This window comes from Pomacea canaliculata, linkage group LG13, assembly GCF_003073045.1.
Source record: "Pomacea canaliculata isolate SZHN2017 linkage group LG13, ASM307304v1, whole genome shotgun sequence".
Lineage (NCBI taxonomy): Eukaryota > Metazoa > Mollusca > Gastropoda > Architaenioglossa > Ampullariidae > Pomacea > Pomacea canaliculata.
Genome location: NC_037602.1, coordinates 798,661 through 813,435, shown reverse-complemented (window position 1 = coordinate 813,435; position 14,775 = coordinate 798,661). Strand labels below are relative to the sequence as shown.

The window sequence follows — 14,775 nt, the reverse complement described above, 5'->3', positions numbered from 1 at the left end:
GTTGAAATTGAATTTTCGTTGAAGTAGTATTTCATTGTTGTCACACATCACTGTGTGTCGAGCGGTGAATGGAAGCAACTGAGTAGAGTTGTAGAAGCACTCTCTCTCTCTCGCTCTTTCTCTCTCTCACACACACACCAGGGGCCGTAGGTATGTGCAAACTGCGCTCGTGCACAGGGCCGCCAAATCCCAGGGGCCGCCACGCCAATATACATTGAATATAAAACAGAAGGAGAAAATAGCAACACAACTGGCGGCAATGTGGCCAACATGTGTTGTTGTTATTTAGTCCGTTGTATTTACTAATGTTGTTAGAGTCGGAGCAGTCAGTTGTAGTATAACATGTAGTATTATATCGTTCTGACCGTAATGAGAATATCACGGGCCGCCACTTGGTTTTATTGACATTGGTGACATTGGCGGGCGAGGCGGCCACCGATTGTTTTTGTCACGAGCCTGGAGTCGCCCTGCACACAAACACGCGACTTACATCCGGATTTCTTCTCGTGAAAGTGGTGCAACAGTATCTCAGCTCAACATTTCACCCATTATTACCATACAATACAATTGAAGTGTGACCGCCTCAGCATCAAACAAATACAGTGTACAGTATAATCTGACAACGCCAGCCTGCAAACGCAAGTCCCGTAACATTTGGGTCGTTCCCTCCTCATCCCCATATTCCCCAGATGTCCAATTCTCTCCGCAGTGCGAAATCGCATTTAGTATCACGTGACAAACACCTTTTCCTTTTCAAACGCAGCAGCAACAGCAACAAAATCTGACAAATATGTTAATCTGACCTCAGATTCCAACAAAGACTGTGAACAGTATAATGTGACACCCTCTAACAAAGACATTATACATATATATATATCAAGCACCACCTGTAATAACTGTTTTTCCCTTTCTGCCCTCCCCCCCACTACCTTCGACTCCTCCCGTTACTTTCATCCTCCAGAACAGCTCCTCCGGGTGCATGCTCGTGCATGTTTGTACGTGACGGGGAGCACGATGTGCAAGCATTAAAGCTCGTACCCCAAGGGTGCAGTGGGCACATGTTTGTGATGATGTGTGGACCTTGAATCCTCCCAGTGTCGCTTATTCGGGGCACGTGTCAAGCTTTGCTGTTCATTGAGCCACTCACATGTCCCACCACGGAATGTCTGCAATACCCGGATGTATAATGTTGACATGTTGAATCCGGAAATCTCAAACAGCGATTTGAACAGAATTATTGAAGGGCCTAACCACGACATCATTCACCAACAGCTAAGTATACCGGTTACAACCAAGAGTTTGTTCACTACAAGGCAAGGCTGTATCACAACTTGCGATGTGGAGGCTACCACATCAACAGCTTTACACCAGCTCCCAAGCCTCATGACCAATGAATCCCTGTATGACAAAGGACATATGACTGATGTCATGGAAAGACCGCTAAAATCAACGGAAAACAAAAGGGAATTAGCCTGAAATACACCATAAATGCGAAATGTTTCTAATGAATCCACTGTTAGTTTTTTTGCAGACACTACCAATGTAATAGAAAATAATGGACTGATGGAAAAATAAAGAGATGACATCACTGCTTGAAGGAGGATGGACAGTGACTAGGGCAGTGAGGACAACGTGTCCCAATGTAAAAGAGATGCAAGATAGAATGAGATATACAAAAAAGGTGCAGAATGAATGCATACAAAATTTAAAAGAAATGAAAGCTTGTGGGTGAAGTGGAAAAGGCAAACAGAAAGTGAAGAGACAGATTCCCTCGTCTAAACCGTTATGAGCAACCAAAGTGTGTGAGAAAGTTGTCGCGCAGACGTCAAGGAATGTCTTGGAATACAATATTGTACCTGATCTTCTACAACCACGTTTCATTTTACATTTTTATTATTTTGTTAATGTTCCTTGAAATCAGGTCAAGGGAATGAAATTAGTGGCGAAGGTCTATTGAGAAGAAGGGTCGACAAATAATATGCCATGTTCTTTCTGTACTTCCTTCTTCGTGTTTAACTGCAGCAAGGTTTCGACTATCGACTTTGATGGATTTATGTTTTCTTGAAACTGCCTTCTTTATCAGTGCACTCTCTTCAACTTCCTGTTGCCATGACTTTACTGCTTGGGGAATGCCGGCTCCTCCCTCTTTATGAGCTGCTGTGACATTCGTAACATTAAAATGACTTTTAAAAATTGGGCTGGCGAAGCCGTTTGTGTACCTGCATACCTGTGTGTTTCCTGACGGGGTTAAGGGTCGGTGATTGGCATGAATGTGTATTTGACAGAAAGAGAAACACGTAGGTATATAGGCTGTCTGCCCGAGGGCATACAATGAGAAGGTTAGGTTTAGGTAATATGACCAGCCTCCAAGTTCTCTCCCAAAATCCGAAAATGAAACTGGACCATATGGCAGTTCTGACGATGCTGATCGACCTCTCAGTTGTGGTTCTCGCATTTTAGACGAAATGAGTGCCTCCGAAAAATTTAGTCAAGAGAATATATAAATGGTGTGGATTCGCACGTGACGCGCTTGAAAAAAAAAAACAACAACAAAAAAAAAACAAAAACACACACAGTGACCTTACTCTACTCTACACACTCTCTGCTTTATCACCTCCTGTAGATGGTAGATGTTGAAGTGCTTATTTTGTAAAACAAATGACAGACGACTGAAGGCTTTATATAAGTTCACGTGCGTCTGCTGACGATGGAGATTGCTGCTGGTCAGGTAGCTCACTGCCCTAGCTACAGGTGTAGCTGAAGACCAGAAGCAGTTTGGCTGCTGTGGAGGTAGCTAATAAGGTAGCTGACACTATATCCTAGCTAGAGGTGTAGCTGAGGACCAGAAGCAGCAGCTTGGCTACTGTGGAAGTAGCTAATAAGGTAGCTGACACTACCCTAGCTACAGGTATAGCTGGCTACTGTGGAGGTAGCTATGGGATTGGTAGCAGTATTTGTAGCCCAGCAAGAACAGACCTCAGAGGCTGTCCTATCATACCAGTACTCAAAATATGCGCATCCGGTCTGGGTCGGATCGGCGTTGGAGTGAGCCTCGTTGGCTTTTATAAAATAAAAAAAAACAAACTCGCGGAGCCCGTTTAGCGATGCAGGATGTGGGAATTAATCAGCGGAAAGGGAAAAAGAAAGCTCACGCGACTCAGCCACGTATGCATGGTCTCTTTGATAGCATCTTCGCGAGCGGAACGGCAATATATATATATGATCGTTGTCGCTGAAGATGGTGTACGTGTGAATACAGGAGACGTTAATTAAATCTGATATATGTATATACTCTCAGTTCTTTCTATTTGTTATTATATTTAAATTTTGTTTCTCCAGCCCTTCGTTGTCAGTACAAGCAAAATTGGGGCATTTTTCAGAATATCGTCGTAAATCATTCATAGGTAAACTCATCTAGGTATCTGATTAACTCTGTTTACGAAGACAAAGAGCTTGTTGATTGCTGCGAGGTCACGAGGTCACGAGGTCACGACCTGATGTTGACCTCAGCGCATGCGCCGTAGCTAAGTAGGGGACACAATCGCCCCGTGTTCCGGCTTCTGCATAAACAGCGAAAGCTGACAAACCGTCGAAAACAGAAACCGTTTTCTTGCATTTACCGTCGTCGGAAGATGATTATTAATGAGGGATACAAGACATAACAATGATGAATAGATACAGTTCTTCGTAAGACTGTCGACAGGTAATCGGCAGTTCATGCCTCCTGTGCTCCTTTTAATATGTTTATTTGACAAGTCTTATTAAACAGTTTGCTCAACAGACATACGTGCTTCGTTATTTTATATTTTCTCTGTTAAACGTCTATGTTCCGCTGCGTAGCTGCTTGCAGAGTTTGGACTGACGCCGATATATGCCTGTCAGTTAACGCGAAACATGTAACAGTTATACTGGAGCACGCACACACGAGCGCACGTATGCACCCTTTCAAATACACTGGCACGCACACATATAGACACAGAGGACAGTTCTCTTCGTTTTGTCAGTAGCACACGCTGCAACACATTTTTGACAGAATGTTGCATTTTTGCCAGTAGATTTTTCTTCTTCTTTCTTACTGCTGCTGTTGCAATGGCTGGAGACAGAATGGTTTGTTGACGCATTTATGAAGAATCCCAGGGTGCCCATGGGAGCATGTCCCATCCCACTCACTTTCATGTTGGAATGTTTTATATGTATTAGAGGTGTGAGGGTTTCTTTTGTAATGCAAGTAAATTTGGTACACACGTAGTTGTACACAAATTCAGTGTTTATTAAGAAACTTAAAAGACAACAGAAAAAGGCACTTTGTGACAAACAAGAGCTTTATACTTTATTGCTAGAGTATGTAAATAATGACCATTGTGTCAACAAAGCCTAGTTTGGCAGCTAATAGACACTTAAGGAAACACGGACAGATTAGCGTGTAAAAGAAACAAAATTATCTCCTAATTGAAGTAGATAAAATTTCTTGCTTGCTTGATTTGTTTCACACTGTCAGTCTATTTGATGTCATTTAAGTACATCACTGCTTTGTTTAACTCTCTTGAGTTGAACATGGGGCCCCACCCCCCAGCTTTGCTGTACCCAGAATGAGCAGTCAACTTAAGCAAGTTACTTGGGAGATGCTGGGCAATAGTACCTTTTTTGGCACCAAAACAAAAGCAAATTATATTGAAGCATGCTTTCTATGGCAAATTTATAGGGAAATGTGCCTCTAGCCAACCAGCCTGAGAATTCTGTTATGCCAATCAGCATCATATGATTGTATACACAGAATATTTCAAATACTTCAAAGCAGAACCAAATTTAACATGAAGAATAAAGGCATGATAGAACACAGAATAATGACAAAAAGAAGTAGAAAAGATGATAGGCTATTTGATTATTATTGTTGATTTTACTGCTGATAATGCTATTTAAATCCACAGGCTATATTTAGTTCTTATTTTAAATAAGAATGCATAAACAGAAACATGTGTTTACTTAGAGTTGTGAGCTGATTATGATGTATGCAGAGCTAACGTAGAGCAAGATTATGGAAGTACCTGCACTGCAGACAAGCATTTTGGCAATTGGAGGCAGTAATGGCAAGAAGTCTGGCACCTTTACCTTGGAGAAACATTCAAGGAGAAAGCAGTGCTCACCAGCATCAAGAAAGATTGTTTGCACAGGTGAGATAAAGAAGAAACTATGTCCACATATCTAGGATAAGGAAAAAAGCAAATACACTTATACAGTATGACATTTACCAGTTCTGATCCTTGCATTTTCATTTTACTCTTTTATTTGTGGGTGGGAGACATGCTTGTATAAGTCATCTTGTTATTGTCTTCAGCATCATATCAAATTGAAAACTGGCTAAAATGAAGTATTTAATATCATAAGTTAAATCGCCTCCTCCATAGCCATACATGCAGATAAAAATCTTACTGTATCTAACTGATCGATGCAATATCATAATTATTATAAAAGAGAGAGCTTTTGTGTGGGTAATTTGTTATTAACCTTTATTAAGATATTAAAACTCAAGTTAGCATTGCTGTAGTCAGATCACTCTGAACCATCCTTAGTTTAACTCTGTTTACACCTTTAGTCAGCCATACACATTCTAAAACTCTGGTCATATATAAACTTTTCTCTTATTTTTCCTATGTAGCATTTCAGCCAGATTGTCATCAGTTGAATGAAAGTGCCTTGGACCAGCAATCTGAACATGCAAATGACACCATGGGACGGAGTTGGGAAAAGGCTGTCTTAATAGTTGACAGGAGGCAGGATGCCAAAGAAGGGGTTTGTGAAAGCAGGAATTGTAGAAATATATCTGCATTTGCTTTTACTGCACCTCCGTCTGACCAGGATGCAGATTTGAAAGGAAAGCCAGGTAAAGAACTTGCAGTTCTGATAACTAGTGTAATTTTGCGTGTGTTATGGACATTAAACACTGCATGTCATTAAGATGGTTGAATAGTGCAATCTATGTCAATATTGAGCGGTTCTCAATCATTAAAAAACAAGTACCTGACAAGCACCTGCTCAAATTACATTTTTAAACTGAACTCAGGTTATAATTCCTCTCTGACTATACAGTTGCACTGTAAATTCTCATGTTCATCATCATCATCATTATCATCATTTAACCTTTAAACAGAGACATTTCTCATCAAATCTGAAGATAGAGACTTTCTGTAATGTTTCAGATGCAATTATGAGACATTTTGGGAGTCATCAGGTTGATAAAGGGAGAAGTCAGAAGCGCAGCATTGTAGAGGATTTGCAGCGTCATCTTGAGGTCAATGGGTGCAAGCATAACAGCTCATCATCCCTGGAGTCTGATTGCTGTAGGTCATTAACTCTGGAAGCAGAGGGCATGGAACAATGGCAGACTGGTTCAGATGCTTTTGTATGCACAGTTTGCAACAAGCGCTTTCAAGGAAAGCTTGCTTTGGATCAGCATATGTTTGTGGATGCCTCAGTCTTGAACAAGGTCATGTCTACGACTCCACCCTTAAAGCTCCCAGATATGTTTTGTCAAACAGTGGTTGAAGAGCTGGCAAAAAGTGTAGAGAATACTTATGGGAGTTCAGCCAGAACCAAGTGTGACAAAAGGTTTCATGTCAGTGATAGTGATGGTGATGATGAGCATGAAGTGCACAGTGATGAAGAGGATGAGATAGCAGTGATAGAGGAGGAAGAATTTGCAGATAAAGAAAGTAGAGAAAATGAGGAAGATTTAGAAGAATTATTTGATGATGATGACGAGGATGAAGAAACTTTAGCAGAAGATGAGGAGAATGTCCTAAACAATGAAAACGAGGTGAATGGCTATAACACAAGCAGTGAGTCCTCAGATAACAGGGAACTTGAGGGAGATCTAGACAGTGAGCCTGAGCATGTTCAGATGATACCAAAACCATTTCTTTCATCATGTCTTACTGAAGCTGCAGGATCAAATGATGATGATGTAACATTGTTATCGTCAGCTGATGATACCACAGCTTCATCTTTGAGTAATGAACCATCCTCAGTCACACAGATATGTCGCACCTCATTGTCAAGGCGCAAGGCCAATCGTCCAAAACCTGTTAAGATTCGTCGATCACCGCCAGGAATAACAGGATTAATATCTTCTGCTGCAAAGGCTGAACAGAGCACGCTTCAGGTTCCTGCAGGTTTGTTGTGTGACTATGCTTGTTTTGTCTTTGTCCCTGCATTTGGGAATTCTTTGTCCATTACTAGACTAATCCTCATTTTTGCTGCACAGCAGAGACCGCTAGAGCCAAAACTATGATGAATTATGGAACTAGCATGTAGAATCATGTTTTGAGCACAGTGGTAGTTCGAGATCTTTGCTAACAGTGGGAAACAATGATAACACTGACCTGCAGGCTTAGGCACCTGTGGACTGCAAGCTTCATTACACTTTGTTACAAGCCAGCTAGCAAATAACTAGAAGTTTCCTTTTTACCAGAAGCTACAGCCTGTAGATAATCCTAGTTATGATTGATTTATTGGATGATCTCAGATAGCTAGACTTAGCTAAATCCACATCCTTGCTGATAGTTGTTCAAATTACGGAGTTAAGTTCTCCTTGAGTGATTAATTTAGTGAGCGTCTCAAGACATTTTGTACAATCAAGTAATTGTAAGTTTTATGGTTTATGCATGTTGATGAGCTTATTGAAGCAAACTGAATAGTTTTGTCTAGTAATAAGTAAAATTCATTCTCACTATTAGACTGTAAGCCTGAATTTTTTGTGATTTTGAAAGGGGGGTAGATGGTGTAAAAAGAGAGCAAATGTGTTGTGTGTGTTCTTATGTGCAGATGTACATGTTTACATCAAAATTAAGGATAATCAAAATAATAAAAATATTTTACCAGTAAAGTATATTGTGTCAATGATTTCTTGCCAGTTGAAATGTTAGTGCATATGAATGATTATTGCTGACAAGAAGAATGTTATTTATTGGATGCAGAAGGAGCTAGCTGCAGTCCTAGGATGTGCTGGTGCAGCATGTGTGGACAGGCACTGCTATCTAAGGAGCTCCTTGCGGCACATGTTGCTGAGCATGAGAAGTTCTTCCCATTCTTTTGTGCTCTGTGCGATGCCAACTTTATGGAGGGTCAGCTGCTGAAGATCCATGTTGCCACTAAGCACACGGTTGAGCACTCACTGCAGTGTCAGACTTGTGGAATGTACTTCAAACAGCGTGGCTCTCTTTCCACACATATGAAATATTGTCGCCAAGCGCCAGCGTGCGTCGTGTGTGCTGTTCGCTTCCCTAATGGTGATGAGCTGGAGAAACATTATTACACGTATGTGAAGCATTGCATTGAGCAGTGTGTACCGATGATGTTCTGTCATTTGAAGTTTTACATTTATTACATGCATACATGTGTACATGTACAGATACAGAGTTTCTTAAATGCACACATCTTGATGCATTAGTTTGATTCATCAGGGTAATATTAGAATATTTTTCTCTGATGCACTTAAAATACATGTTGTAGATATTGTTCTATCCTGTAAATCCTGTTTCCTAAGTGTTTGCATATTTTTTTTTTATCAGACATTCAGAAGAAGAGCGAGCAGCAGCAGAGACCTTGGCATGTATAGACTGTGGTGAAGTCTTCCTCAGCACCATTCAGCTCAAAGAGCACATGAAGACTCATGGAGAGCTTCGGCCATATTGGTGTGACTTATGTGGTGCCACCTTCACACAGCAGCGCTCACTGGACAAACACCGACAGCTGCACCGACGACAGCAGGACTGTCGTTGTGAGATTTGTGGTGTGCAGCTTCTTACCCGCAGCGGTTACATTGCCCACAAGCGAGCCCACAGAAATATAGGTATGATTCAGGTTGGTCTAGGGAGCCAGGTGGAGAAGGTGATTTTGGATAAAAACAGTCAGTCTGTGGAAGTGAAGGAGGAAAAGAAAGAGAAAACAGGGGAGATGGATGCACATAAATATTTTAAGATCATTGAGCAGGAGCTCAGCAAAACTGTGGACTCAGCCTCCTTGAGTGTTGTTGCCAACAAGGTGCCAGATGGCAGTAATGGTCGGATGCACAACAAAGTGCATGTGTGTCCTTTTTGTCCTCTCACGTGTTCTAGTGCAGACAGATTGCAGACACATATACGGCGCTTGCACAGAGAAGCAAAACTAGAGCAGTGTGAGGTCTGCAGTCGGAGATTTTATGGTGCAGAATACATGGAACGGCACAAACGCAGCCATGCTAACCTGTCTGACATGTTTCCCTGTGATCAGTGCTCCAAGGTCTTCAAGCGCAAATGGTCTCTTGAGACACATCGTAAGATTCACTCTTTCACAAAATTTGTTAACTGTGATATATGTGGGGAAGAGTTTCGCTTCTTGAGTGAAGTGGAAAAGCACAAGAACCGCAAACACCAGTATGACAAGACCCAAGTCTCCTATGAGTGCAATGTGTGTCACATGAAATTTGCAACACTTTCGCACTTGTCAATCCATAGCAGTCATAGTCACTGCACTGCTGATGGCAACCCCTTTAAGTGTGTGGAGTGTCAGGAAACTTTCCTGACATGTACAGACCTCAAGAAGCACATTTATCAAAAACACGAAGATGAAGTGCATATACCCGTCATCAAGTCAGAGCCTCTTGACTCCTATGAGGAATCTTGCTCACTACTCTCAGGACTAAATCCTCTCAAACAGCCAAAAAACTTTCAGGGTGATGGGTTTTGTGACAAAGCAAAGACTAACAATGAGCAAAATGAGACGGCTGTAGCACAAGATGGCAAAAATACAGTCAAGCAGATATTGCCTTTTGTTGGTCCAGCTAACTTCAAAAGCAATGATGCAAATGGTAGTAGCAGGCCTGCCTTAGGGGTAGAAGCTTACAATGAACTGACTCGACAGTCCATGCTGCAGGCACGACTACACAAGCGATTTGCCTGTGAGATGTGCTTTAAATGTTTTTCACCAAGTCTGACCTTCGGACACACATGCGCACACACACAGGAGAAACGCCCTATAAATGTGATTACTGTGACCGGGCCTTCAAGCAGCGGGGACATCGCAAGTTGCACATACAAGTGGCACACACACGTGATATGCCATACACATGTCAGCTTTGTGGCCAAGCGTACCCTACACGTTACCGATACCAAATTCACCTCAAGCGCCACTCAGGTATCAAAGAGCATGAATGTCAGTTTTGTGACAAGGCATACTACACTGTGGAAAACTTAACGAGCACAAGCGAAGACACCATGCCAAAGAAATGGGCCAGTAGACTGTCTTCTGTTCTTTATCATATACTTCATTGTTGAATAGGGTAGATGGTGTCTGTCATTTTCAGAAAAGCTGTTTCCCGAATGTTCATTATTTTCTATTTAAGCATTATATTCAGTAAGTTGCCATACTTTACAAGTGAGCTAGTTTGTTGTATGAACATTTATTTTCTTTGATTCATTATGACATATTTTAAATGGGCAGCAAAGCAGGTCAGCACAGACTTTGTAGAGATTTTGTGAGAGGTTTGATTTTTAAAGAAATTTTGTGAGGTAGATGGTCTCGATATCTCTAATTCACTGTGATCATCATGTTCATCTTTGTAAGGTAAGCTTGGAAAAAATTAGAAGGTAAAGTTGTGAAAAGGGTCATAAATTTGTCCAAGAAATTTGTTTCAAGGTGCAACATGCAAGGGAGAGAATGTAAAAGCTTTTAAGAACAAGAAGTATGGCATCAGTGCTAGCCATCTATAGCTTTTATCTTGCCTTATGTGGTTTCCATTCCATAGCCACTACTATATGAAAGTATTTATACATGTATATATCTTTTGTGTTTCTCCTTTTCATTTCATGGTTTGTTCAGTGACAGTTATGGTCAAACTGTTTACAAGCTTTTAGCTAATTTCCATCTTTTAATTTTATTCTAAGTTTAGGATTCTGAGATATGCTTGCAAAGGATGGCCCTGATGATCAAGGTTGTGCAGATATCTTTTCAAAAGGGTGACAGGAAAGGTGGTTGTGATGTAGACATGTGGCAAATGATTTCTGAATGAGGGCTGTGTTATAAAATGGCAATGGAGACCAGGCTTGTGTGATCATGCAGAGCTGTGCAGACATAACCTGCAGGTGCTGATGAGGGTGTTGTACTTGGACTGTGATAATGTGAGATGCGCAAGTTCATTTCTTTTGTGTGTGCTTGCCTCTTGTGCTTGTAGAGGCATGCTGGGTGGATGTTTCTTCTAGCAGATAAATGAATAAAAAGATACTTCACAGTTGCAAAAACTGCATACAGGTGACTTGATAAAGTAGCTTATCATTTTTATTTAGCAATAATGCATGCTTTTTTTAGGGGGAAGCACAAAACAAAAGGAGATATAAAGGAAAACAAAGCAAACACTAAACAAGTTGAAATACAAGATTAGAAATTAAGACAACATTACACAAATATTTTAGGAATGGAGTGGGAGAATGTGTGTTAGTCAAGGAAAAGTAGATTTTCTGACCACTTTTAAAAAATTATGAATGTTAAAAACTAAAATAAAAAGAAACTTCACAACATTATTAAAGCACAGCAGCTAGAATTTCATGAAAACTATTTGTATATCATCAAAGACTTTTTAAAGAGGCCTCAAAATTTCTTTTATCGTAATCACTTTGGTGGGTTTTTGTGGATGGATAGAATATCACAATGATAGAGTCTAAGACACTTGATGTACAGAGGAGCAAAGAAGTCAGGTTATTTGTATGTTTGAATGGAAGCTTTTGAATTGGGTTGAGAACATCTTTATCAGCTTATGCTAGTTGTGGTAACACTGGCTCTGGCTGTCAACTCTACTTGTCATGCAAGCTTTGGTCACTATCCATTGACAAGAAATGGTCAGTATTATGCAGTAAATATCCTGGGTGCAATGGGTTGTACACCCATCTCTATAGGTGTGCTTGTAATTAGTGGATAAATGCATTCATACATGAACATGTGCATATACATGTACACACACTCATATTTTCTCAAGTTAGCGTGCAAATATGTTTATTTACTCAGAAAAAGCATTTTTAGTCAGGTTTTTTCCCTTCTTTTTAGTATATTTTTACATCTCTGTGGGTTCAAAAATTCAACTTACCTCATTTTTAATTGAGAAGTTTTGGATTTAATAAACTTCATTAGCTTGATAGTGATATATATATATATTGGAAAACGCATTTCACATTCACAGATTTGTTTATGCTTACAGATCATTAGCATTGGAGAGTTACATTTTTTAATTGTTGTACTTTAATCGTTCTAAAATATGTTGTGATTTTACAGTGTCTGCCAAAATATTGTATCTGTGTGCATGTATGGTTGTTACAGATTGTGAAAGCAAGCTATAGATTTTACTATTTTTGACACAAAAGAGACTGGTAAATAGTTTTACTTTCAGTCATTTTCTATTAACTTTAAAATGATTTTTATGTGCAAGTGATTGTCTTGCACAATGTTTATGTGTTTTGTATGTGCCTACTGCTTGTATCATGGTCATAATGAGAAAAATGCTGTCTTATATTACAAAACTCAAACCCATAAAGTAAGGTTTTAATTCTAAGAGTTTAGCGTTGGTGAATACATCTTAAATAAAAAATGTCTAAAAGTGTTACCAGTTCAAAGGTTTTAACTCTCTGTCTGAAATGGGGAGATGGTGAAATAACACTTGCTTAATTGGAATATACAAATGTTTGAAGGTCTTGAGGGTGGATTGAACATTGTAAAAAACTCCTCCCTGTGGTATCTCTATGTACCTGAAGCTTAACATGAAGTTAAAGGTATCATCCCATTGCCTGCTGGCCATCATTACAGTGAGCTGTTAGTGTGGTCCTGAGCAGACGTGAGGTGGACCCTGACCCTCTTCTTCTGTTACCTTTGCAGAAAGAGCAGGTATCCATTCACTGCTGGGTAGACAGAACATTTTCAAGGCTTGAGCAAGCTTTGTCCTGTTCGAAACATGGAACCTTCTCTAAGCTGATGGACATTCAAAAGATTCTGAGTGATCATAGATCATGTGTGCTATATACTATTTATTGTCAACGCTTTGAAACGAACTGTGTCTTATTTTCTGACTTAAAGAATGTGTTCATTTAATAAAACAAATCTACTTAGCCACGTTGAGTTGGGGTGCACTCAGGTCTATTTTTTACTACTAGGGTAAACTTCAACATGAACGTAAATATGTGATTGGAACTGTTGTTTATTTCTGAACCTGTACTCATTTGCATTGCAGTATATGTATGTGTGTGTGTATGTGGATGTGCTGTGCATATGGACATGCACATTTATGCAGACATGCATCAGCATGACTAGTTTTTTTCTTTCTCAAACATTGTGTACACATGATGGGCACAAAATTATCCTCTTCACCTTTTGCTGGTTGTGACAAAAAGAACTGATATTATTTTAGCAGCTGTTAACACCAGGTGGACTTTTGTCTTCTGCCTAATGGTGTAAAAGTGTTCATTGTTTTCAGGGATTCTGGTGCTATGTTGTGCCCACACACACCAGCACTAACATGCTCAAGGAATCGTAAGGCATTATTTAGAAAAAGCTGCAGAGCTGCACTTTGTCCTCAATTTATATGATCTATATCCTGACTTTATTTGATTTATATTTTTGAACTATTGGTGAATTTTAATTCTCACTTTATCAATTCTATATCAGTGAGTTGTTAACGGCATTTGTAGAGCTTGTGGAACAGTTTGTATGGAGCTTCTGAAACCAGATGCATTTTGTTGAGTTTTGTGGAGCTTTCTGTAAGAAAGAATATAGCATAGAGCTGCCAAAAATTATTTTGTGCCATAAAGTGTGTGAGCTTATTTTCATGGAGGATGTTGATTGAAGTAATGTCATTGCCTGGTGACTGTAAGCAGTGATTGTGTCTAGGACAGTAGACAAATGGAGCTGTTAAGTGGTTGACTGTCTAGGGCTCTGCAAGTGAAAGGTAGGTTTCAGTCCTCTCCTTGGAGTGCCTTTTACCTGCCTAAATACATCCATTCAAGTACCAGTTGAGTGCTGGGTGGAGGTAGGAAGATGCTTAGTCATTATACCTAAAATAGGATCAAAACCTTCTCCTTCGAAGTTTAATGCACATGGGTACGAAGCATTTATTTTGAATGGCATAAGTATGTGGAGTTTCTTAGACTACTTAAAAGAATAAGTGGAGCTTTTAAAGCTTAACATGTGAAAAACTTTGTATGGCACTTATAAATTAAAAGTAGCTTGCAACAAGAATGTGAAAGTGGTGAAGAATTTTTGTGGTGTCTATGTTAACGTGGATCTGCTTATAACATACCAATTGCTTTGTGAACACCATCTTGTGGATGTGCTTTGTGAATGTGGTGTACACAATTATAGATCAGTTCTAGAAAAGGCATAATTTTTTGCATAACTGTGTAACTATTGTTACTGAAACATTGATGTGAAGTTTTTATATATATTGATAGTGCTGATTGTATTAAGTGTAAGCATCAAATGTGTTTTGTGCTGCTGTTGTTTGAATGACACAAGGAGTGGAAGAGTAACATCCTGAGTGATATCCTTTGCTGATTTTCTAGCTGGCAAGATGAACGTGGCAGGAGAATGAATGTTCAAGAGAGGTACAGTGTGAGGAAAACTCACCAGGTCCTTTTTGAATGAAAAAAAAGAGAAAAACATCTTGAGAGAAAACATTTGGTAGCCAAAGATACAACACTACTTGTGACTAAAGACTTTTACATCATTTCATCCACATTGTTCAGAAACTAACAAAATTATAGT

General features: G+C 39.7%; 1 protein-coding gene across 1 annotated transcript; it reads left to right on the top strand.

Moving 5' to 3' along the window:
• The first annotated feature begins 3,546 nt into the window (after nt 1-3,546).
• Nucleotides 3,547-14,491, top strand: LOC112553996 (zinc finger X-chromosomal protein-like). The gene is made up of 6 exons (XM_025221543.1): nt 3,547-3,703; nt 5,016-5,171; nt 5,657-5,881; nt 6,198-7,169; nt 7,974-8,313; nt 8,568-14,491. Exons 2-6 carry the CDS (start codon nt 5,036-5,038, stop codon nt 10,228-10,230), a joined length of 3,336 nt encoding a protein of 1,111 aa, XP_025077328.1. The 5' UTR covers nt 3,547-3,703; nt 5,016-5,035; the 3' UTR covers nt 10,231-14,491.
• Nucleotides 14,492-14,775: the final 284 nt, after the last annotated feature.

What these genes read in the sequence shown, in the direction of transcription:
- LOC112553996 (XM_025221543.1), top strand. Translation starts at nt 5,036, where the DNA reads ATGGAAGTACCTGCACTGCAGACAAGCATTTTGGCAATTGGAGGCAGT. An exon ending in AGATTTGAAAGGAAAGCCAG is followed by an intron (nt 5,882 to 6,197) that starts GTAAAGAACTTG and finishes GTAATGTTTCAG; the next exon opens with ATGCAATTATGAGACATTTT. An exon ending in CTGGAGAAACATTATTACAC is followed by an intron (nt 8,314 to 8,567) that starts GTATGTGAAGCA and finishes TTTTTTTATCAG; the next exon opens with ACATTCAGAAGAAGAGCGAG.